This window comes from Microtus oregoni, unplaced genomic scaffold (genome assembly GCF_018167655.1).
Source record: "Microtus oregoni isolate MIOR12 unplaced genomic scaffold, Mior012 000022F_ref0000154, whole genome shotgun sequence".
Classification (NCBI taxonomy): domain Eukaryota; kingdom Metazoa; phylum Chordata; class Mammalia; order Rodentia; family Cricetidae; genus Microtus; species Microtus oregoni.
In genome coordinates this window covers 11,964,710-11,986,938 of record NW_024543081.1, presented here as the reverse complement: position 1 = coordinate 11,986,938, position 22,229 = coordinate 11,964,710, and the positions used below count along the sequence as shown (strand labels likewise).

General features: G+C 52.3%; 1 protein-coding gene across 2 annotated transcripts in view; it reads left to right on the top strand.

Annotated features, from left to right (window-relative positions):
• Positions 1 to 22,229, top strand: part of Myh9 (myosin heavy chain 9) — an 83,683-nt gene that overhangs the window by 57,689 nt on the left and 3,765 nt on the right. The window contains exons 14-38 of one of the 2 annotated variants that reach the window (XM_041672637.1): positions 523 to 696; positions 2,404 to 2,518; positions 2,970 to 2,975; positions 4,528 to 4,721; positions 4,846 to 4,967; positions 5,513 to 5,582; positions 7,575 to 7,735; positions 8,493 to 8,601; positions 9,976 to 10,107; positions 10,792 to 10,998; positions 11,531 to 11,668; positions 12,247 to 12,370; positions 12,876 to 13,047; positions 14,225 to 14,437; positions 14,997 to 15,141; positions 16,290 to 16,496; positions 16,648 to 16,752; positions 16,915 to 17,067; positions 17,225 to 17,473; positions 19,000 to 19,212; positions 19,319 to 19,531; positions 19,794 to 19,955; positions 20,877 to 21,005; positions 21,857 to 21,945; positions 22,024 to 22,147. In XM_041672637.1, coding sequence (XP_041528571.1) covers positions 523 to 696; positions 2,404 to 2,518; positions 2,970 to 2,975; positions 4,528 to 4,721; positions 4,846 to 4,967; positions 5,513 to 5,582; positions 7,575 to 7,735; positions 8,493 to 8,601; positions 9,976 to 10,107; positions 10,792 to 10,998; positions 11,531 to 11,668; positions 12,247 to 12,370; positions 12,876 to 13,047; positions 14,225 to 14,437; positions 14,997 to 15,141; positions 16,290 to 16,496; positions 16,648 to 16,752; positions 16,915 to 17,067; positions 17,225 to 17,473; positions 19,000 to 19,212; positions 19,319 to 19,531; positions 19,794 to 19,955; positions 20,877 to 21,005; positions 21,857 to 21,945; positions 22,024 to 22,147 — 3,726 coding nt within the window. The remainder of the gene's footprint in view (positions 1 to 522; positions 697 to 2,403; positions 2,519 to 2,969; positions 2,976 to 4,527; positions 4,722 to 4,845; positions 4,968 to 5,512; positions 5,583 to 7,574; positions 7,736 to 8,492; positions 8,602 to 9,975; positions 10,108 to 10,791; positions 10,999 to 11,530; positions 11,669 to 12,246; positions 12,371 to 12,875; positions 13,048 to 14,224; positions 14,438 to 14,996; positions 15,142 to 16,289; positions 16,497 to 16,647; positions 16,753 to 16,914; positions 17,068 to 17,224; positions 17,474 to 18,999; positions 19,213 to 19,318; positions 19,532 to 19,793; positions 19,956 to 20,876; positions 21,006 to 21,856; positions 21,946 to 22,023; positions 22,148 to 22,229) is intronic. The other variant, XM_041672638.1, reaches the window with a different exon arrangement.

Here is a 22,229-nt window from a genome sequence, read left to right as displayed (position 1 = left end):
TTCCTTACTTTGAATTTACAGTTGTCAGGAACCCACCTGGCTCCAAAGTGTCAGACATTCTCTAAGATGTCCTTGACTCCTTAGAAAGTTCAGTGTCTAGCAGGCGATTGCGTCTTTTGGGCCCTCTCCTCTTCAAGAACTGCCTTAGGTGTCTCTTCTCAGTTTGTGTAGACACAATGTAGGGGCCAGGGCTTAGTCAGAGGGCCCCTGAGTAAACTTTAGCAGTTCCCGTGCAACCCAGAAACAGACACTTGGGGTACGTGTGGTGGTGGAGCTGTGCATTTTGTCAGTCTCAGTGGAGTTGGCTAGTGACTGCCACTGCCGCAGACCTGCTACAGTGCATCCTCTCTCAGCTATAGCCCAGACTCCAGAGGGACCTGGAAACAGAGTTCTTCACTCAAGTGCGCTCTTTAATGCTGCTCTTTTTCCCTCTGAGAATGCCCCCTCTGTGAGAAGCCTGGATCCCCTGGGTGGTTGTAGCTCTACACTCTGCTCACCTGTGCCCTGCTGCTCTTCCTCCAGGCGGGCCCCCCAGGCATCCTGGCCCTGCTAGATGAGGAGTGCTGGTTTCCCAAAGCCACCGACAAGAGCTTCGTGGAGAAGGTGGTGCAGGAGCAGGGCACCCACCCCAAGTTCCAGAAGCCGAAGCAGCTGAAGGACAAGGCTGACTTCTGTATCATACACTATGCTGGCAAGGTGAGGCACCTGGAGAAGGAGTCAGTCGCTTTGTGCGTGATGTAGGGTCATCTCCAGGCATAGAAGCCAGGCAGCCGTGGGGTGAGGGTGGGGGCCAAGCAGTTTTTGGTAATGTGGTAGCTGTAGTAAGCCGGCACATGGCTTTCACGGCACCTTCACATAGGCCTAGCGGTGGTGTTGGAAGCTTGTGGAGTGTGTGGGGGTGGGGGCATGTCAAGGCTGTGATGTGATGTGTTTTAGGGGTGGAGGAACTGTGGCTGTAATCTGTAGCTGAAATGAGATCCCTGAGAGTTAGGAGCTGAATGACTTTGGACAAGGTGCTTAATCTCTCCAAGCTTCCATTTCCTGAGCTGGGAGCAGACAGGGATGCAGTGAGCTCGCCTGAGTCAGTACTGTAGGGTAAGGCTTCTCGGCCTCCTGCAGCCCCATTGTCTGTCTTGTGGAGATGGACTGGCACTTGTTGCAGTGTTGAGCAGTGCTGTTTCTTCCGCGCCTCACAACCTCGCTTCTCCCGCAAGACTTCTGGCTGTAGTACCCTTCTGCACCATATCCAGACATTGCTGGTTGTGTTCCATTACGAGGGGAAGGGCATTGTCCCTGCTGTAGATGGCAGCCCATTGTCCTGAGGCTGCACAGCTGGTCTGTAGTGGAGCTGTGTTCGACCCTTGGCTAGCACTCAATCTGTGTGCTCCTGGGGCTTCAGCCTAACTGAGTCTCCAAGGTGTGAGCTAGGAGCTGCTCTCTGCTCAGCAGTCTCTCTGCTCTTTGCAGAGTCTCCAGTACTCATGGGAGCACACAGTCTGGGATGAGTTGGCATCTCTTCAATGATGACCTCAAGGCTTTCCCGTGCTCTCCTGGCCTGTGTGGCCTGGTTCCTTCTGTGAAGCAGCTCTCTTAAAACTCCCCAGAAAAATACAATAAAACCCAAAGCGCTATTTACACAGCCTACCCTCTGAAGGCTTCCTCGCCTTATATTTCCTTCCAGTGGTTCCCAGGTCCAGCACAGTAGCTCATAGGATGCTTCTGCTACCCTGTGATGTAGGACTTGGAAGGCAGGGACACTCTACCTGTCTGTCATCCAGGGTCTAAATGATAAAATGTCTGTGCCATGTCTGCCCAGCGGGGCTGCTCTGCACTGCCTTTGAATTGCCGTCTTGCAGCATGGATGCGGCATGGAAAAAGGAAGGCCCATCCTGTTCCTCACTGGCAGCGGCTGCACGTGGGCTAGAGAGCAGAAGGCCAAGATGCCTGCTGCTCTGCTTGTATTGTTCTGGGACCTTCTGCAATGAAAGCAGGACTCGTGTCAGGGAGACTCTATTTGTGAAAGGTTAGAACAGTGCATGCAATTATAGAAGACATGGGTGTTGTGAGCAGACAAGGAAAGCAAAGGCTTCTGGCCTCATGACAAAGAATATTGGTTAGCATGGAGTTTTGTTCTGTGGTGGGCATTTGCTTATGATCTTACTACTTTTAAGAAGATAGCATTTTGTGGCATAGCTGTGACATCCTTGTTGGCTTCCTGTGTTATTTTTCATGGTTGGCTCCCGTTTGCAATACTGCAGAGAACATCTTGTCAATACTGTCGCTTGGCACCTGTTTGTTGGGGATGGCAGTACTAGGCTAGAAGGTGTTCTCACAGGGTTCTCCGTGTCCCTGTTAATGGTATGATCCCCAGAGCAGCTTGCGATCCAGTCTGTGTTCTTCCAGGTGGATTATAAAGCTGATGAGTGGCTGATGAAGAACATGGACCCTCTGAATGACAACATTGCCACACTGCTGCACCAGTCCTCAGACAAGTTCGTCTCTGAGCTGTGGAAGGATGGTACGTCCTTTGCCCTCCACCCCTGCCTCACACATGGCCCATCATTCTCCCCGTCTGCGGTGAACCCAGCTACCATACGAAGGGTCTGGCACCAGCCAGGTGTCTTGTCCTTCGTGGCTCTCACAAGGAAGGCCTCCCTGAGCTAAAAGGGAAAGGTTGTCTGAACAGTGGCATCGCCATGTCCTCTGAGGCTGTGGCCTTTGCTGACTGTCTGGCCAGGCACCTTACACAGGTGACCAGCCTCTAGGTGGCTTCAGCCTTTGCCTCGCAGGTCTGCCGTCTACATTTCTGCCTTTCCTCTTCGGTAGACTGGTTGCTTTGAAACCGTTCTTTTTCTGTCTCTCCTTTTCTCTCTCTCCTCTGCCTGGGTCTTGCTTTAACCTCTCTGTTGCAGAGATGCAGAACACTCAGAGAGCCTATTTCTATCGCCGCTTTCCCATTCTCCACCTAGAATCAGGTGACTGGCTGCCCGGAGTCGGGTCTCTTGTGTGGCATACCCAGGACTGTGCATGTTTCTGTCTTATTTTCCTTACCCCACGGCTCCTTCTGCCTGGCTGTGCCTGTTCCCTGTGCTGCCCTGGGCTCCTGTCCTCAGTATGCTTGGCACAGGCCTCAGTAAAATGCCAGGTTTCTAAGGGACTGTTGGGTTGTTGGAAGTTTTACATGTAGGCAAAATCATGAAGACCTGGTTAGAGCTCCCTCTAGAGGCTGTGTCTTCTGCTTGAACAGCTGTGTGTCCTGCATGAGGTTCAGATGTGCATGCCACTGTGTGTCTAGCTGAAGGGCAGCTGTGTGATTCTTCAACACTTACTGAGAGAACACTGGCTGTGAAGGCCAGCAGTAGGGCACATACAGGGACCATTCACCATGGGGCCACGTTCATCTTCCCCTCTAGGACTCCAGTGTTTTCTCCAGCCACTCACCCCCAGGCTTAGGTGGCCAGTAAAGTCAGCACCATGGTGGGTGAGATCAGAGGACTTGCAGCCCCACTCTGCCTTCCATTTGAAGCAGGCGTGTTTTTGTTTTTTGTTTGTTTTCAAACTGTCCTCATGTAAATAAGAGAGATATGGTCACACAGGAGTAGGAACCGGTCTTTGCCATAGAACTCATCTAGCCATGGATGCCTTCAGGTTTAACCCAGCGCTTGCTCAGAATTGATGGCAATGGCTGCTGCTTTGGTTCATTTGCTTTTGTTGTTACCCTGGAGAAGGCGGCTCACTTTAGTGCTGTTGGCCGGGATCTGTGTCATTTTGGATTGGTCTAGAGGACGAAGGCCCCGGGCAGTACCCAAGCACCATATGATACCGGATAAATGTTCCAAGGAGAACCTTGGGAAAACTTTGGGCCAGCACCGGTTTGTTTTTCAGAACATTTTAATGCCACATGCTGCCCTTAGCGTCCTCGCTTTAGAGGTCTCTGCTGGGAAGGACCGTATGCATGTTGAGAACATAGAGCCCTGCCTACAGTAGCAGAGCATATTTGGAGATCCCTTCGCGTGGCTCCTAGCATAGTGCCCATATTCAAAGGTTACTGTGAAGTCAAGATACTATTTCTTTTTCAGCTAGGACCGCAGGAACCCACATGGGCTAAGCCAGGGTTTAACCTCAGAGCCAGCCTTAGGGAATTCTCTCTATTCCAAACCCATTACCAACTTCATTGATTCTCCCAGAGTTGGCTAGGGCAGGGGACATGAGCATATAAGGCCAGCCTTGGAGATGCATTAGAGATTTGTCTCAGGACTCTGCTGTCGCCCCCCGTATCTCTTGCCCAGGTCAGGTCTGTCCTACTCAAAGGCCTTTGCAGTTCTCAGCTCTGATCAGAAGGGCCCTGCAGCTCCATACTGACTATCCTTTTTGTCTTGACATCTGTCTGTCTTCTCTTGTCTTGTGCCCTCTGATCTGTCAGTGTGGCACTGGCTCCTTTTCGTCCTGACGTCTGTCTCTCTTGTCTTGTGCCCTCTGATCTGTCAGTGTGGCACCGGCACTCAACAAGCTTTATGTTCTTCACAGTGGATCGAATCATTGGCTTGGACCAGGTGGCTGGCATGTCTGAGACAGCACTCCCCGGTGCCTTCAAGACACGGAAGGGCATGTTCCGTACTGTTGGGCAGCTGTACAAGGAGCAGCTGGCCAAGCTCATGGCCACGCTGAGGAACACTAACCCCAACTTTGTCCGCTGTATCATTCCCAACCATGAGAAGAAGGTGCGGATACTTGGCGTAGTGGGGCAGGACAAAGCTGTGTCCCTACCAGCAGGTCTCACTTACCCTTTTCTCATTAGCTCCTGGGTATAGTAGTGAGCCCATCTACATGTGCTTTCCTCTCTAGGCTGGCAAACTGGACCCACACTTGGTTCTGGACCAGCTGCGCTGCAATGGTGTCCTCGAGGGCATCCGTATCTGCCGCCAGGGCTTTCCCAACAGAGTGGTCTTCCAGGAGTTCCGGCAGAGGTGAGCTGGCCTGAGCCCTTTGCTTGGCATAGGCTACATGTAGAATAAGTTGTGGGTGGACGGCTTCCTGAAGGAACCTTTAGCTAGGGCTGTGTTACCATCTACGAACAGTAGGGTCTGGCTAGCTCTCGGCATTGTTCTTTGTTCCTTGCGGGGAGATGGTTTTTAGTTCCGGTTCCACCACTGTCTTGGTGGCTTTCCTGTTAATAAAGCACTGTGGACAAGGCAGCTTAAACGGGGAGAGGGTTATTTGGGGCATTGAAGGAGCTTTGAGGAGGCGGGAGGGGGGGTGGTGGTGGTGGTGGTGCACGCACTGCCCGTAGCTTATACTGGTGGCCGAAACGTTCCAGTGTCCTCTCTAAACTCACCCCTCCTCCACCATTTAACCAGAGAGTGGGGTGCGACTGGGGTAGGACCCCCTCTTTGTAGCTCAATGAGTACTGCTCTCTTGCTATGCCACCTGGTGACCTTAGATTTTGATTGAGCTCTAGTCCATGCCGAGGTGAGCCATGGGTAGAAGGAACAAGTTTTCTCTCCTTCCTCAGGTATGAGATCCTCACTCCTAACTCTATTCCGAAGGGCTTCATGGATGGGAAGCAGGCGTGTGTCCTCATGGTGAGTCCTGCCGCAGTTCCCTGGAGTGGGAACCTTTGGCAGTTGGGTCCCAGCTGTTCATGTGTCCATCCTGTGGGAGGGTCATTTTGATCTGTGTGCATCTGTGCTGCGTGTTCTCTGTTTGTACTCAGGTTCTGAGTTTTCTAAGTGCCTTGAGAGACAGGCTGCCCTCAAAGGCCTTGAGTGGTCAGGGATGTGTTGGAATCAGAACACACAGCCCAGGACTAGGCTGTAGGAGATAGGATTCTGAGAGGAGTTGGTCTGTTCCATTCGGGAAATATTCTGTTGCTTTCTTGGCTTCATTTTCTTTGGCCTTGTGCTCCGTGGGTTCATGGCAGCTCACAGCCAGGACTGTGAGTGGTCCTGGGTTCATTCCAGCATCTGGAATTTGTGCCTCTGAACTTTCCTCTGTACACCGTCCTGCTCTGGCTTGATGTACAGTGCACTCTGGGTTTTGGTTTAATGCCCGATGGTCCCAGTGTCCTGTAGCCATACTTGGGGTTCATCTTACCCTGGGCCCTTGCCTGTGTTTCTTATGCTTGTGTGAGCAGTCACCGCTTGCTGGCTCAAGAGTCATGGAGGCGGGGTTACTGGAATGAGATGTTGGAAGAAAAAATTTTTCCATGTGCAGATTTGTTCAGTGATGGGGAAATTGAGATGGGAAGGAAGTGAGGCAGGGGGAGACTGCCTGCTGTCCAGATGTTTGTCAGCCATTAGTGGGCAGGGCAGGGTTGGGGAGGTGGTCTTCACCCCTGGAGTCTGGATTGCATCTTCTCCAAGGACCCTTGGCCATTTTCTCACCAGATGGGCTGCCTGTTCCTACAGGGACCGAAGTCCTTCCTGGCTCTTCAGGGAAGATGAGTATGGCTATTCCTAGGTCTTTTCACGTGGTCAGAGATCTGGGTACAGGCAGGGAACAGGCCCACCCCCTGTCTTAGTCTTTGGTCTTTCTACTAGAACTTCTTGCCAGACTAGCAAGGTTATTTATAGGAGCAGAGGTCTCTGAACCCACGTAGAGTACTCACTGACCAGACAGACAGGCTGGTGGTTCACGTTGCTATCTGTATTGGTAACTTTTCTCATTGCTGGGACCATGTACTTGACAGATGGCTACTTTAGGGGAAAGCATTTGTCTTGACTCAGGTAGAGTCTATCATGGGGGTGAAGAGGGGTTGTTAGGAAGACAAAAGCAAGGCAGCTGGTCCCATGGCATCTGCATCAGGTAGGAGACATGAATGGCATTCAGCTGCTTCCTCCTTCCTCCCTTTTAAATAAGTCCAGGACCCCAGTCTTTAGGATGGTGTCACCTACCCATTCCATCCTCAGGTAAAGTCTGGAAGCGTCCTTACACAGACACCCAGAGGCGCGTCTCCTGGGCGATTCTGAATCCAGCCAGTTGACAGCAGAGAACCTCCAGCATGTGGGCTTTCTGAGAGAGCCCTGCTGCCCTGGCACCCACTGGGGCTTTCACTCTGTGTGGAGTGCTTCTGACACTCTTGGCAGTTCCCACAGCCCTGCTGGGAAGGAGGCACTGGTATTTATTTGCTGTGTGCCCTCGTTTCTTTTTAAGCTGCAGCACCCCTCCCTTTTGCAGTTGAGGGCAGTGGCTTCAGGGTACAACCCAGGCTCTCCAGGTAGTGTTGGGTCCTCGGGCCCAGGAGGGTGCTTGTTTTAATCTTAGTGCCAATGTGCTGTAGCTGCTTCCTAGTGGGCAGTGTCCTGGTTGAGCATTTGTGGAGTGTGACTCCAGAGGGTGCAGAGGCAGCAGGTAGAAGAGGTCTCAGAGGAGTCCTGTGTTTGACAGTCTGATTTGCCACTTTGCTCTGTGCTATTCCTTCTCTTAGTGTCTCTGAGTCCCGTGTTCTCTGGTCCTGGAGGCTCATAGAAGAGGTGCAGCTACCCTCTAAGGACCGCTGGGACCTCTGGGCTGAGGTGGGTCCTCGCCTTTCCTCTGCAGGTTCAGAGTGATACAATCTGCTCTCCTCTCTCTAGATCAAAGCTTTGGAGCTCGACAGCAACCTGTACCGCATCGGCCAGAGCAAAGTGTTCTTCCGGGCTGGTGTGCTAGCCCATCTGGAGGAGGAGCGGGACCTGAAGATCACTGACGTCATCATTGGCTTCCAGGCCTGCTGCAGAGGCTATCTGGCCAGGAAGTAAGTTGCAGGGACCCTCACTGTGCTCCTGCTGAGGAGAGCTTAGACAGCTGTAGTTGAAGGCCTCTGGGTCCCGGCAGAACCTGTCTGGGGATGGGCCCTAGGCACTTCCTGGATTTCTCACGTCGGTGGTAGAAATGGCTTTTTATAAAGGCGTTTAGAGGGACATATGAAAGTCAGGCAACTGAGCTTTGATTTGTCCCAAATGTCTGTTTATTGTAATCCTCACTTTGCACCATGACACCAGGCCCATCTTTGCCTATCCTCATGGGGTTGTATGCTCCACGGAAGCATCCTGAGCTCAGAATGTAAAGTCAGTGTGTTCAGATTCCCCTGCCATAGGACAGCATGTGCCAGTGTGAGTCCTGAGCCCTGAGCATGAGTGTGGGTTTGTGATGTTGGCAGAAGTGGTGCTCCCCTGCCCACACCCTACTCCCTGCTTTGGCAGCACATCAGCTGCTGGTACTGTGCACCCCCAGCAGCTCGGACAGGAAGGCAGCATAGGCAGATACCCCAAGTCCCAGTTTTCTGGGCACAGCTGGAAATCATGACCAAGGTCATAGTTAGACCTTGTTCTGACCAGGATCTGCCACTGGTTTTTGTTGGGTCTTTATGCTTGTGAGTGCCTCAGTGGAGGGCAGTGACTGAGTGACCCGAGCCCTCGCCAATCATGTGTTCGGTGACTCACGAGCCAGGGCTGTTGCTGTGTGTGTGCTTTCCCTCACTCTGAGTTGCTAACTGTGCCCTTCACCTGCAGGGCATTTGCCAAGAGGCAGCAGCAGCTGACCGCCATGAAAGTCCTCCAGAGGAACTGCGCTGCCTACCTCAGGCTGCGCAACTGGCAGTGGTGGAGGCTCTTCACCAAGGTGGGTGCTGGAAGGCTGTGGCCTGGCGCCCCACAAAGAGCTCGGCCTCCTCTGCTCATGTAGGGGCTTGCTGCCCACACCACGAGTCTTTCCTACGGCTCCCCAGAGCCCAGTATGAGAGCCTAACCTGGTGCTGTCCAGGGTGTGTGCCAACCATACCACTTGTTTAATATGGATGGCAGTGCCTGGGCTGGGCCAACGTAGAGAGCAGCTCTAGTAGGTAAGGCCCTGCCCAGCACTCTGGCCCCATTTGAGACTCTAACCTCCTGAGGTACCCCTCAGAAGTTCTACTTTATACCCCAGTCCTTAAAAGCTGGGCGTGGTGCCTTTAATCTCAGCCCTCAGGAGGCAGAGGCAGGCAGATCACTGTGATTTCAAGACCAGCCTGGACTACATAGTGAGTTCTAGGGCCGCTAGCACTACATAGAGACCCTGGTTCCTTTAGTTTATAATACATGATAACTGCAAAATGTTAAATACGAAAAGCATTAAGAAAAGAGTCTAAAACTTCCTGGGCCCTCCCACTGCACCAGCACTGATGTTTCCGTATTTACTCACACTCTCCCTTTCTCACTTGCAGTAAATGTAGCTGTGTAAACTGTGCATCCTTCCACAGTCTTGTACTTTGCACTTTGTATTAAAATTCCCATCAGCATCAGTTTTTAGGATTATTCCTTAGAGGCTAGCTCTGTGTATCATCCCTAAGTCTTGGCGCTATAAACAGCGCTGTCGTGAACATCTTTCTGCACACGTAGAGATGGTTTCCCTGCAGTGGAATTAAGCGGGTAAGAGGCCTGTCGAGTGTTGCTCCAGACTGACTTCCAGGAAGGTTGTACCTGCATGCACCTCCTCCCCGGATGTTGAAATAGGAACTAGGAGCAGCGGGGCTGTGTCCCTGGCACCCGGCCGCCCACATGGCTAGCTCTAGCTTATGCCCCGAAATAATTACACGGAAAACTGTATTCTTTTAAACACCGCTTGGCCCATTATATCTAGCCTTTTCTCGGCTAACTCTCGCACCTGGACTAGCCCATTTCTTATAATCTGTGTAGCCCACGAGCTGGCTTACCAGGAATGATCTTAACCTGCATCTGCCTGGAGTGGGAGAATCATGGCGACTCACTGACTCAGCTTCTTTCTCCCAGCATTCTGTTCTGTTTACTCCTCCCACCTATGTTTTAACCTATGAGGGCCAAGCAGTTTCTTTATTGCTTAACCAATGAAATCAACAGATTGATGTATGACACTCCCACATCACCCGGATAGCAGGTCTGGTGGCCTCTCCTCTCTAGAGCTTGTATTCCAGAGGTGAGGAAGCTGTCAGAGGTGGGTACCCCTAGCCGGCCTTAACTCTGCCTCTGTCTTCTCTCCCAGGTCAAGCCCGTGCTGAACTCAATGCGGCATGAGGATGAGCTGTTAGCCAAGGAGATGGAACTGACAAAGATGCGAGAGAAACATCTGGCTGCTGAGAACAGGCTGACAGAGATGGAGACTCTGCAGTCCCAGGCAGGTGTCAGAGGCTCCACCCATCAATCTCAGTTGCTCTCAGTGCTGCCCCTGTTAGTCACCAGTAGGCAGGCTGGTTTGCAGCGTTGAGAGCGTTTGCAGTTCAGTGTAAGCTCCCATCCTAACATATAACCCTTCGGCCTATTATGTGGATGTCTGAAGCTCTCGAGGCAAGGCCCAGGGTAGAGGGTGTTAGGGCTGTGTGGGAGCTTGAGCACTTCTGGTTGGAAACTGTTCTTGCCCATGGAGGCCGGGCCCCTGAGCCATAAGCACCCACCCTGGAGCTGCTTGAAGATCACACATCGGCTTTCTGTTACTGTGAATATGTACCTAAGAAGCGAACCTCAAAGGGGGATTGAGAGATTTAGCCCATGGTGACTGACTGTTGTTTCAGGGCCCCTGTTGAGGCAGAATGTCCTGGTAGAGGGAGTGTGGCAGAGCAGAGCTACTCAGTCCTCTGTGCCAAGGAAGCAGAGGGAAAAAAGGGGCCAAGGCCTTATATTCCCTGCAAGGGTGTGTTCCAGTGATCTTTTTGCTTCAGATCCCAGCTCCTAAACTTCCCAATGGTTCCTAACAGTGCCCTCAATGGGCAACCAAGCCTTTAGTGCCTGCCTTGGGAGACATGTCCCATTTGGACCGCAAGGAGGTCTCAGGGAACTTAACCTTTGCCTGTGTTTTTTGCAGCTGATGGCAGAGAAGTTGCAGCTTCAGGAGCAGCTGCAGGCAGAAACAGAGCTGTGTGCCGAGGCTGAGGAGCTCCGGGCCCGCCTGACATCGAAGAAGCAAGAACTGGAGGAGATCTGCCATGACCTGGAGGCCAGGGTAGAGGAGGAGGAAGAGCGCTGCCAGCATCTGCAGGCGGAGAAGAAGAAGATGCAGCAGAACATCCAGGTACTACCTGCACCTGCTGGGCAGGGCGGGGCACACAACAGACACGTGGATTCAGTTGTCGCATCAGCCTTCTTTGTCCACTTGGGCATCTCTGTAGAGGCTTGCTGTTAGGGATGGCTGCTCATAGCATGCAGCTCTCAAATCTCTACGAGCTCTACCCAGTTGAACGTTGAGGCCATTGAGTTTTTCCTCTTTGGTCCCTGCTCCACCAGCCTCGAGTAGGTAGCCTTAGCGCATGGCCCTCTTTCACATGCTGGCTCAAGTAGCCCTGGGAGCAGTGTGAAGCTGTTCACATGCAGGTTCTCCGAGTGAGTGCCAGCCAAGTATGTCAGTCGCATGCCCTTCTCATGTGTCCTGTTCTTTTTTTTTTTTTTTCGAGTCAGGGTTTCTCTGTGGTTTTGGAGCCTGTCCTGGAACTAGCTCTTGTAGACCAGGCTGGTCTCGAACTCACAGAGATCCGCCTGCCTCTGCCTCCCGAGTGCTGGGATTAAAGGCATGCGCCACCACCGCCCGGCGTGTCCTGTTCTTTTAGGAACTCGAGGAGCAGCTGGAGGAGGAGGAAAGTGCCCGGCAGAAGCTGCAGCTTGAGAAGGTGACCACCGAGGCTAAGCTGAAGAAACTGGAGGAGGACCAGATCATCATGGAGGACCAAAACTGCAAACTGGCAAAGGTGGGGCCTGTTGTTCCATGCAGTCATGGGGAAAGCAGGGCAGCTCAGGGCCGTGCTTGCCTGCCTGTTCAGTGTAGCACCGTGGCTCTGGTCAGCAGTCAGCTGCTTCTCCCAGGGTGCCCAAGGTCTCTGAGTGCCAGCTCCATGTGGAGAGGGTTTTTTCATGAATGAGGAGCCTGGGGGAGAGGCAGACCATTTTTCCTTGTTAAAGCTCTTAATCCCAAAACTTTGGGGATTGAGGAAATACCAGGTGGCAGCCTCATATAGTGGCAGGGATGGATGGGGCCACTTGTCCCTCACCTTAATCAGCTGATACCCAGAAGCCTTTCTTAACCTGACCCCAGGAAAGTCTTGGATGCCTACGTTTATAGTATCTAAGGTTGTAAATTTACCCAGATGTCTCAGGTGACCTGCCAGCTACCTCTTAGACCCAGTAAATCTTTATGAACTTGGCCAAGTGTTTAAGGTTTAAGTGTTTACCCTTGACTCATAGATTTTTGGTCTAGCCCTCCTTTGAAAGAGCTGAAGCGTGTGTCCTCAGCCAGCACTGAGCCCTGGTATTCTTCCCCCACTTCCAGGAGAAGAAGCTGCTGGAAGACAGAGTAGCCGAATTCACTACCAACCTCATGGAAGAGGAGGAGAAGTCCAAGAGCCTGGCCAAGCTCAAGAACAAGCACGAGGCGATGATCACTGACCTGGAAGGTGAGACACGCTGGGCATGAGCGCTCTGTGCACCCAGATTGCCGAGCTGTGCACAGCTCATAGGCAAGCTGGGCCCAGCGCAGTGCTAGGCCACTCCCTCGAGAAAAGGCCTTCAGGCTTTAGGGGCAGTATCTGGTTTTCTTGGGAGTGTGGTCTGCAGACTCATCGCTGCATGGCTGGATGGCTGTCTGTGTGAGGAGTGATAAGCATGAAACTTGATACAGCATGTGTTGGGCTCGGCTGTCTCAGAAGCTGTCAGACTTTGACAGCTCTGAGGGGAAGAAAGGAGGAGGGATCCCAGGTGCCGGGTCGCTCTGGAGACACAAAGGCCTCAATAGCTTGTGGAACTATTTCCTCGTCTCAGAGTTAGGTGCATGGTGTCCCTTTAAGCCTTCCATGTGTCTTACAAGTGCACAGTGTTTGGTTTTTTATACAAGTAATTCAGAGCAGGCAAGAAGCCTGTGACCCCTGAGGGCTCAGTCTCTCCTCCTACCTTCCCTGTCAGAACGCCTCCGCAGGGAGGAGAAGCAGCGGCAGGAACTGGAGAAGACCCGCCGCAAGCTGGAGGGAGACTCCACGGACCTCAGCGACCAGATCGCAGAGCTCCAGGCGCAGATCGCTGAGCTCAAGATGCAGCTGGCCAAGAAGGAAGAGGAATTGCAGGCTGCCCTGGCCAGGTGAGGCCCAGCTCCTGGCCAGTGTTGCATGTACAGTGGCTCCTTCCCTGTTCTTGGTGCTGCAATGCACCATAAGCATGCTCTCTGCTCCTGCTGCAGAAGAGCCCACAGTGAGATACTTCTCATCTACAGTGTGGTCCAGGGTGTTTAATCCTCAAACAAGTCAGCTACAACCCACTCTGTAGTCCCCCCTCTCTGCCCCTTCCTCCCACATCCCTTTCCTCTCCCTTTCCTTCCCCTCTCTGGTCTCCTGCCCCCCTTTGTTTACTTTGTGGTTATAGGCACATACTAAAAATAATTTTTGTACTTTTTAAATTCTTTTTTTTTTTTTAGATTTACTTATGGGGGTTGCACAAGGGGTATGTGCTACAGCGCAGGGGAGATCAGAGGAATTTTGCCTGAGTCAGTTCTATTCTCCCATTGTGTGGGTCCCGAGGATTGAACTCAGCTGTCAGGCTTGGTTGCAGGCACTTTTACCCCCTGAGACATTTCACCACCCTGTATACGTTTTTTAAAATTTATTATTTTTTAAGAGCAGCTTTAGATTCACAGCTAGATTGAGCAGAAGGTTGAGATTTCTCATACATGCCTTGCCCTCGCATGTACAACCCCTCCCTCCCTCTCTCCCTCCCTCCCCTACTGTCTTGTACAGTAGTCACAGCTGGTGACCTTAATGCTTCTTAATCATGTAAATTCAAAGCACATCCACGATTTTACTTACAGTCACTATGAACTATAATGTTTTATTTCTTTTTATCTTTTCAGTAAATGTTTGAATGTTATATATTTAAGGTCATCTTAATTTAGAAAATGAAATAATTCTGCTGTCCAGTTCTCAAATGGTATTTTTCCTTAATACATATATTTTTAAGTGTGTGTGTGTGGTGTCTATTTGGGGCCCAGCAGAAGGCATTAGCTCGTGGACCTGGAGTTGTAGGCAGTCATGAGCTGCCGTGTGGGTGCTGGAAGTTGAACTCAGGTTCTCTGACAGAACAGCCAGTGCTCTTCTCAGTCCTTGAGCCACCTTCCTGGCTCCGCGTGGTGTTGTTCATAAACATTCTGGACGGTTGAGCTTTGCTGAGGTTGACCCTCAGTCCACGACTGTGACTGCCAGAAGGTGCTGTGGCTGCCCCTTCCTAAGGTGGCCTTATACTGATGTCACTGATCTCTTTGGCAGAGTGGAGGAAGAAGCTGCCCAGAAGAATATGGCCCTGAAGAAGATTCGAGAACTGGAAGCTCAAATTTCTGAGCTCCAGGAAGACCTGGAGTCTGAGCGAGCCTCCAGGAATAAAGCTGAGAAGCAGAAGCGGGATCTTGGAGAGGAGCTGGAGGCCCTGAAGACAGAGCTGGAGGACACTCTGGATTCCACGGCTGCTCAGCAGGAGCTGAGGTGTGCCACTTGGCGGGTTGGACGGGGAGGTTTGGGGAGACCTGGCAAGGTGCTGTCCCCTGCACATACATCACATACACGGCACAGTCCTGCACACACATGGTAGCCTGACTTTGCATGAACTGGGCAGCACACACACTGATGGTTCCTCAGTGAGTAGAGTCCCTGCTGAAGAATCTGGTGAGTCAGGGTGGACCCTACTAGGGATGAAAAGGCATGAGTCTCTGCAGTGTGCATGCTAGACTGGGCCTGAGGATGGATGAATGGTTGAGAACAGAGGCCAGTGGTAGAGAATCTGGGAGTCTGGGTGTGGTGCAGCTCACTTGTAATCCAGCACTTGGGAGATGAAGCCAGAAGGGTAAGGAGTTCAGGGTCATTCTTGGCTTCACAGAAAGTTTAAGCATGAATGGCATAAGAATTTGTCTTAAAAACTAGGAGAGAGAAAGAGAAGCTGTGTGAAGTGCCTTTGCCTCTTTTAGGCCTCTGAAGTCAAGATGAGCCAGGGGACAACAGTGTCCTGGGATACTTGGCCTCCACTCTAAGTGTGTTTTCTTTCCAGGTCGAAACGTGAGCAGGAAGTGAGCATCCTGAAGAAGACCTTGGAAGATGAGGCCAAGACCCATGAGGCCCAGATCCAGGAGATGAGGCAGAAGCACTCCCAGGCCGTGGAGGAGTTGGCCGAGCAGCTGGAGCAGACCAAGAGGGTAGGGGAACTCTGGGAAAGGCAGGCACTGCCTGGGGAGGGCCCTGATGGGTCTTGCAGGTGTGGTGTCGGCTGCCCCAGACCTGTGCCTGGGTCCTGATTTTGTCAGAATGATCTGGACAAGTAAGTTGTTCCTCCATGCCTTAGTTTTTAGGCCAGTGAAGGAGGATGGCAGCTGGTCTGTCTGTCTTGTTATCTGAAGTTGACCATGCTATAAAGCTCAGTGTTGATTCTGTGATGAATTCGTGTTTTCATCTGTAACACTCTACCAGACTAAGAAGTTTAAGGAACACCCATGATCTTGAGCCTGAACCTGAGGGGGACTCATACTCTTTTTTGAGTAGGAGATCTCTTCTTAAACTAGCAACAGGAAACCCTGGTGGTGTCCGTCCAGGCAGTTGATAGCTGACAACTCCTCCTGGGCAGGGTCTGCCCTTTTGGCTTCCAGCTCCTATCACTGTCACATTGCTGACAGCGTCAGCAGTCCAGGTCTCTTCCATGTGACAATCTAAAACATGTAGAAACATACCTTGCTGCACCTCCACTGTCATTGTGAGATCTGTTTTTACCCAGCATGGCTTTGGACTCAGGGTCCTGTTACCCATGGCCATGTCAAGCCCTCTCTGCTGTGTGGAATGGAGTTGTTTTCCATCTGTTTTATGAGCTGCACATTTTTAGTTGTGTATTTTTGAGACAGGTTTTGTTTATGTAACTTTGACTAGCTTAGAACTCACGATTGGACCTGGCTGGCTTTGAACTCAGAGATCTACCTGCCTCTGTCTCTTGAGTACTGGGATTGAAAGTGTGCACCCCACACCCAACACCTTCATAGTTCTTAAAATAGTATCACATCAATGCTTTGAACATTAGATTTCAAGTTTAGGAACAGTTTTCTTTGTTTTATGAATGTTGCTAAAATCCCTGCAGATGACCCACGAAACTTCATATAGTAGAATGGTCCCTCCATTCAGAGAGGAGAGCTGGACAGTGTTTTTACTTACCTTAGGGATTTGAGAATAGGTGCAAACGAGGCTTTCCTTCTCCAGGGCTCCTGAGACAGAGGCAGCTGTCCTTGGCTCTGTCGACATCAGAGAGACCAGGCCTGTGCCAGACCCTGGATACCCATTACACCCTTGTCTACTCCACCAGGTAAAAGCCACCCTTGAGAAGGCAAAACAGACCCTGGAGAATGAGCGAGGAGAGCTGGCCAATGAGGTGAAGGTCTTGCTGCAAGGCAAGGGCGACTCGGAACACAAGCGCAAGAAGGTGGAGGCCCAGCTGCAGGAGCTGCAGGTCAAGTTCAGCGAGGGAGAGCGTGTGCGCACTGAGCTGGCTGACAAAGTGTCCAAGCTGCAGGTGAGGCTTCTGTGGGACCCTGAGCCTGGGCCCTTCTCACCTGCTGTCCCATAAACTTGCTTCCTCATACCGCCTCCTCAGCCAGATCCCCGTGGTTCTTTGTCAGAACAGTCCCAGGCGCTCAACCCTTGCCTTTCTCTTTCCTACCCAGGTGGAACTGGACAGCGTGACCGGTCTCCTTAACCAGTCTGACAGCAAGTCTAGCAAGCTCACGAAGGACTTCTCTGCGCTGGAGTCCCAGCTTCAGGACACACAGGTGAGTACAGTGTCAGGACCTGAAAGTCCCAAGAGCCCTAGCTGCCACACCAGTGCGTCTTGTTTGCAGACACTCTAAGCACTCCTCATCCTGTATCTGGGTTGTGGGTCCTCTAGGCTGTGGCACTGCACCTCCTCAGCATCCCCTTTGTCCTCTGAGTAGGAGCTGCTGCAGGAGGAGAACCGGCAGAAGCTGAGCCTGAGCACCAAGCTCAAGCAGGTGGAGGACGAGAAGAACTCCTTCAGAGAGCAGCTGGAGGAGGAAGAGGAGGCTAAACGCAACCTGGAGAAGCAGATTGCCAACCTCCACGCCCAGGTGCGGTACCTTCTACCACCTGGGATGAGGGAAGTGATTGAGGCGGGTCAAAAACTGTGTTGGACTCCTGGAACCCCCATGGTGCAGCAGGATTGTCCCCCAGTGGTCCTGGAAAAAGATGAGTACAGACCAGGTGCTAACTTCTCCTCCTGTGCAGATGACCGACATGAAAAAGAAGATGGAGGACGGGGTAGGATGCCTGGAGACAGCAGAGGAGGCAAAGAGGAGGCTCCAGAAGGATCTGGAAAGCATGAGCCAGCGGCATGAGGAGAAGGTGGCTGCCTATGATAAGCTGGAGAAGACGAAGACGCGGCTGCAGCAGGAGCTGGACGACCTGCTGGTAGACCTGGACCACCAGCGGCAGAGCGTCTCCAACCTGGAGAAGAAGCAGAAGAAGTTTGACCAGGTGTGGTCTCTACACCACCTTCTATGTCCTCCCTAGGCAGGGCGGTGGGGTGGGCATGTCCAGGTGCCTAGTCTGCAACTTCCTGAGGAGCCCAGGGAGTAACCAGAAACCAGAAGAGGAGTTAGGATTTAGATTTAAGCCAGTCTGTTCCATCATGGAGATACAGACACTGTGGCCAGATGGAATAAAGGAATAAAACACAGGGTCAACAAGGGACAGACAAAGCCTGTCCCCACCATGTTTAAAACCTTTATTTTTTCTGCTTTTGTTCTTAAATACATTTAGTTATTTGGTGTGGCTGTGTGCATGTACCACAGCGCAGGTGTCAAGGTAGAGGACCACTTGCGGAAGCCTGTCTTCTGTCATCAGGCTTGACGTCACCTGCTGAGCCATCTTCCTGGCCTCCTGTTAGATAAGGTTTCACTAGTCATAGCCACAGCTATTTATATGCTGCTGCTAGCTCTGCCACTGTAAGAGCTGTGTACAGTGGCAGAGCTGCCACAAGAGGCTGTGTGGCCTACCACCTCTAAGTAATGTACTTTGCTTCTCTGGCGCTGTATGAAAAGTTCCCCCAACCCATGCAGCAAGTGAAGAATGAGCCAAAAGGACGAGGGCAGGAAGAGGAGGGATGGCAAGGTTGAGTCAGCACAGAACAGGCGCAGAGGTTGCACCCATCTTTGGATGAGGGCCGCATATGGGATCTAAGCTTTAAGAAGCCAGGCTTGCATCTTTTCAAGAATCCCGTCAGCCTGCTCTTTTTGAGATTGGCCATGTTCAGGGCGGGTGGTGATTTTGTTTCTGGGCTCTCTTCCAAGGGGCACCTGGTAACATAAGTCAGACTTAAGCAGAGGGTTTGCAGAGATGGTCAGCAGTTAAGAGCAGTTACTGCTCTTCTAGAGGATATAAGTTCGATTCCTGACACCCATGCCAGCCAACTCACAATCATCTTTAACTATAGCTCTACGGAGTCCAGCAGACTCTTTAGAAACCTAAGCAGAGGGTTGGAGAGATGGCTCTGACGGCTCTTCCAGAGGTCTTGAGTTCAATTCCCAGCAACCACCTACACAGTGGCTCACCACCATCTATAATGAGATCTGGCCTCTTCTGACCTACAGGCACACGTACAGACAGAATACTATATATATAGTAATAAATCTTTTTTAAAAAATAAAAAGCCCCGGGCTGGAAAGATGGCTCAGTGGTTAAGAGCATTGGCTGCTCTTCCAGAGGTCCTGAGTTCAATTCCCAGCAACCACATGTTGGCTCACAACCATCTGTAATGAGGTCTGGCGCCCTTCTCTGGCATGCGGGACTATATGGAGGCAGGATGTTGCATACATAATAAATAAATAAATCTTTGAAAAAAAAAACCCCTGACACAACAACAACAAACCCTAAGCAGAGATCTAGTGTAGTGCTAGAGGAACCCGTGCTCTCACTCTGCCTTGGGCCTGTTTGTTGTGGGTCTGCCTGTGGGATCCCAACCGTCTACAGTCTCAGCCTCATACTACGACCTCTTTCCCCAGCTCTTAGCCGAGGAGAAGACCATTTCTGCCAAGTATGCAGAGGAACGCGACCAAGCTGAGGCTGAGGCCCGTGAGAAGGAAACAAAGGCACTGTCGTTGGCCCGGGCCCTCGAGGAGGCCATGGAGCAGAAGGCAGAGCTGGAACGGCTCAACAAGCAGTTCCGCACAGAGATGGAGGACCTCATGAGCTCCAAGGATGACGTGGGCAAGAGTGTGAGTGCTGGGCTAGGGTCCTGGGCCCAGGGGAGCCGGATCGGTGTGGTCTGAGTTTAGGATTCACTGCTGTCTGTGCCTCTCAGTAACTCGGGCTCTCTGCTAGGTCCATGAGCTAGAGAAGTCCAAGAGGGCCTTAGAGCAGCAGGTAGAGGAGATGAAGACCCAGCTGGAGGAGCTGGAGGATGAGCTTCAGGCCACTGAAGATGCCAAGCTCCGTCTGGAGGTGAACCTGCAGGCCATGAAGGCCCAGTTTGAGCGGGATCTGCAGGGCCGGGATGAACAGAATGAGGAGAAGAAGAAACAGCTGGTCAGACAGGTGTGTGTGACCTCCCTACCTATGGAAAAGGCACGTTGACTGCCTCCTGCCTTCTCTTCTGGGCCTGGGAGGGGCTCCTGGGCTACCCTCTTATCGCCTCATTTCCCAGTCCTCTGTCCCAGGACTCAATGACTTACTTTGTTCTTTGATGGCCCCCTTGGCCCCTGGGATCTTTCAAAACTGGCCCAAGCTCATCTGAGCTCAGCACTTGCAGTGAGCTTCAAGCACGAGGCCTGCCTCCTGAGCTGCTGATGTCCCTCAGGTACGGGAGATGGAGGCAGAGCTGGAGGATGAGAGGAAACAGCGCTCTATGGCCATGGCGGCACGCAAGAAGCTGGAGATGGATCTGAAGGACCTGGAGGCACATATCGACACAGCCAATAAGAACCGGGAGGAGGCCATCAAACAGCTGCGGAAGCTCCAGGTGAGGCAGACCTGGGTTGGCCACAGACGGGGGGGGGGGGGGGGGGGGGGGGGTCTGTAGAGGCAGGGAGTCAGGGCCTGTCCCACTGTGAGCCTGTACGTGGGAGCTCCTAGGTTGTCTCACAGGTGAGGCTCAGGTTCAGAATGGAAATGGTAATAAGAGGGGCTGAGTACATTAAACCAAGAAGAAAGTAGTTGGACATGCTGAAGAGTCAGGGATGGTGGCCACTTAAAAGCAGGCTTCCAGAAGAAACCAGATACCGATAGTTCAGGTTCTGAGAGGTGGCTTAGAGCCTGGGGCATATACATGGAATTTTCACTCACCAGTGATTAAAGACTAACATTAATAAAACGGCTACTGAGTGTCCCTCATGCCTAGTGTGTCAGCAGAAGGAAAGATTAAATACCACATGGCACGTTTGTGAGGCATAGAACGTCAGCTTGCTGGTGGCATTTTAAGAGCCACGTATAACAGGAGTCACACTCTGCCTCTGAGAATGCCGTTGGGAGATCTATCTGCAGAAGGAAAAGGGGCTATTATGGAGGATCTTCAGATGGGGAACAGGCGGCAGGAGGGTGACAGGGGACTGAGTCTTCTGCCTTGTAGTTGCATAATCTGGCAGGATGCATGCTTACTATTTTGTTCCTGAGCTCACCTGGTCACTGACTGTGCGTCATGGCTGCCATTGGGTGGTGCCTCTGGCATCAGTGCCAACAGGAAGTTATAAGAAGTAAGTAGCTTTCTAAGCTTAGAGGAGGAGGCGGGTGCAGAGCCGCTTTTCTGCCCGCTTATAAAAAGGTTGGTCAACGTGGTGCCAGGTTCAGAGAAATTCCCTTTTGGGGACGTGGTCCCTGAAGGCTCCCCTGTAGAGGGCAGAGCAGGTGTGAAGTAGGTGAACATGGCAACCTCTCCTGCACACAGGCCCAGATGAAGGACTGCATGAGGGAGCTGGATGACACGCGTGCCTCCCGAGAGGAGATCCTGGCGCAGGCCAAGGAGAATGAGAAGAAGCTCAAGAGCATGGAGGCTGAGATGATCCAGCTGCAGGAGGTGGGCTGGCGGTGGGGGCTCAGGGCTGTCAGTGGGCCTCAGAGCAACCTCCTGGAGGGGGTTAATAGATGTGTCCCCACCAGGCCTTACCCCTTACCACACACCTTGGCATGGTGTGATGTGTGTGTTCGTGCACATTTGTAATAGGGGAAAGGATGAGATTTAGAACTCAAGAGCTGGGCAGTGGACCGCACCTCTAAAATGTGATCATTTAGTCCCCAGTCCATTTCATGAGCCATTGTATTGATCATGAGCTTACAGCAGTTGCACCTGACAAGGAGGGTCCTGAGTGCCCCCTGGGCTGCTGGCTTGGTTACACATGAAGCCCGTGGTGGAGGGTAGTGTTTCCAGATCTGGTTGACTCACACGAAGTCCCATTGCTGGTTTATGAAATGCTCCGTCAGACCCTCTGTTCTGGCATGGCTCTTCTCTTCTCATGGGTGTGGGATGACTCCCTCTGTTGTCCGTCATGCTTGGTTCTCTGGAGGCTTCCTCAGCCCACCTGCTGCCCTTGGTGGACCCAGAGTCCTGGACTCAGCCTACTCCATAAACCTCAGTCGCTGGTCTGGCCATATGCAGAGGGACCAGCACTGCTGATCTGTTCACACAGTTGTCCCTGTTAGGCCTTGGTGGTTCCTGTTTATAGCCTGGTGCTTGGCTTGACTCCAAGTACTTAGACACAGGGGCTTTATAAACACACGTCTAAAGGTGCTCCAGGGTGGAACTGACCCTGTGAGCTAGAGGAGTTCCTGGGGAAGGGTGTTGTGGAGGAACAGAGAGGACTTGTGTGGGCTGCTGGCACTGAAGGTTGTGTTGGTCCCAGTGGGTCACAATCTGGGTCCTTGTGGCAGGAACTGGCAGCTGCCGAGCGTGCTAAGCGCCAGGCCCAACAGGAACGGGATGAGCTGGCCGACGAGATCGCCAACAGCAGTGGCAAAGGGTGAGCAGAGGGAGGAAGCACAGGGGTGCCTGGAGGACCTCCCCGCTTGTGCAGGTCCTCACTTCTCTGGGTCCCCAGGGCCCTGGCGTTGGAGGAGAAGCGGCGACTTGAGGCCCGCATTGCCCAGCTGGAGGAGGAGCTGGAGGAGGAGCAGGGCAACACGGAGTTGGTCAATGACCGGCTGAAGAAGGCCAACCTGCAGGTGAGCGCCAGGATAGCAGCTGACCCTGCACCCTGGGATCCAGACTCTTCATTTGAGCTCCCTGTGGTGAAGCGCCTGTGGT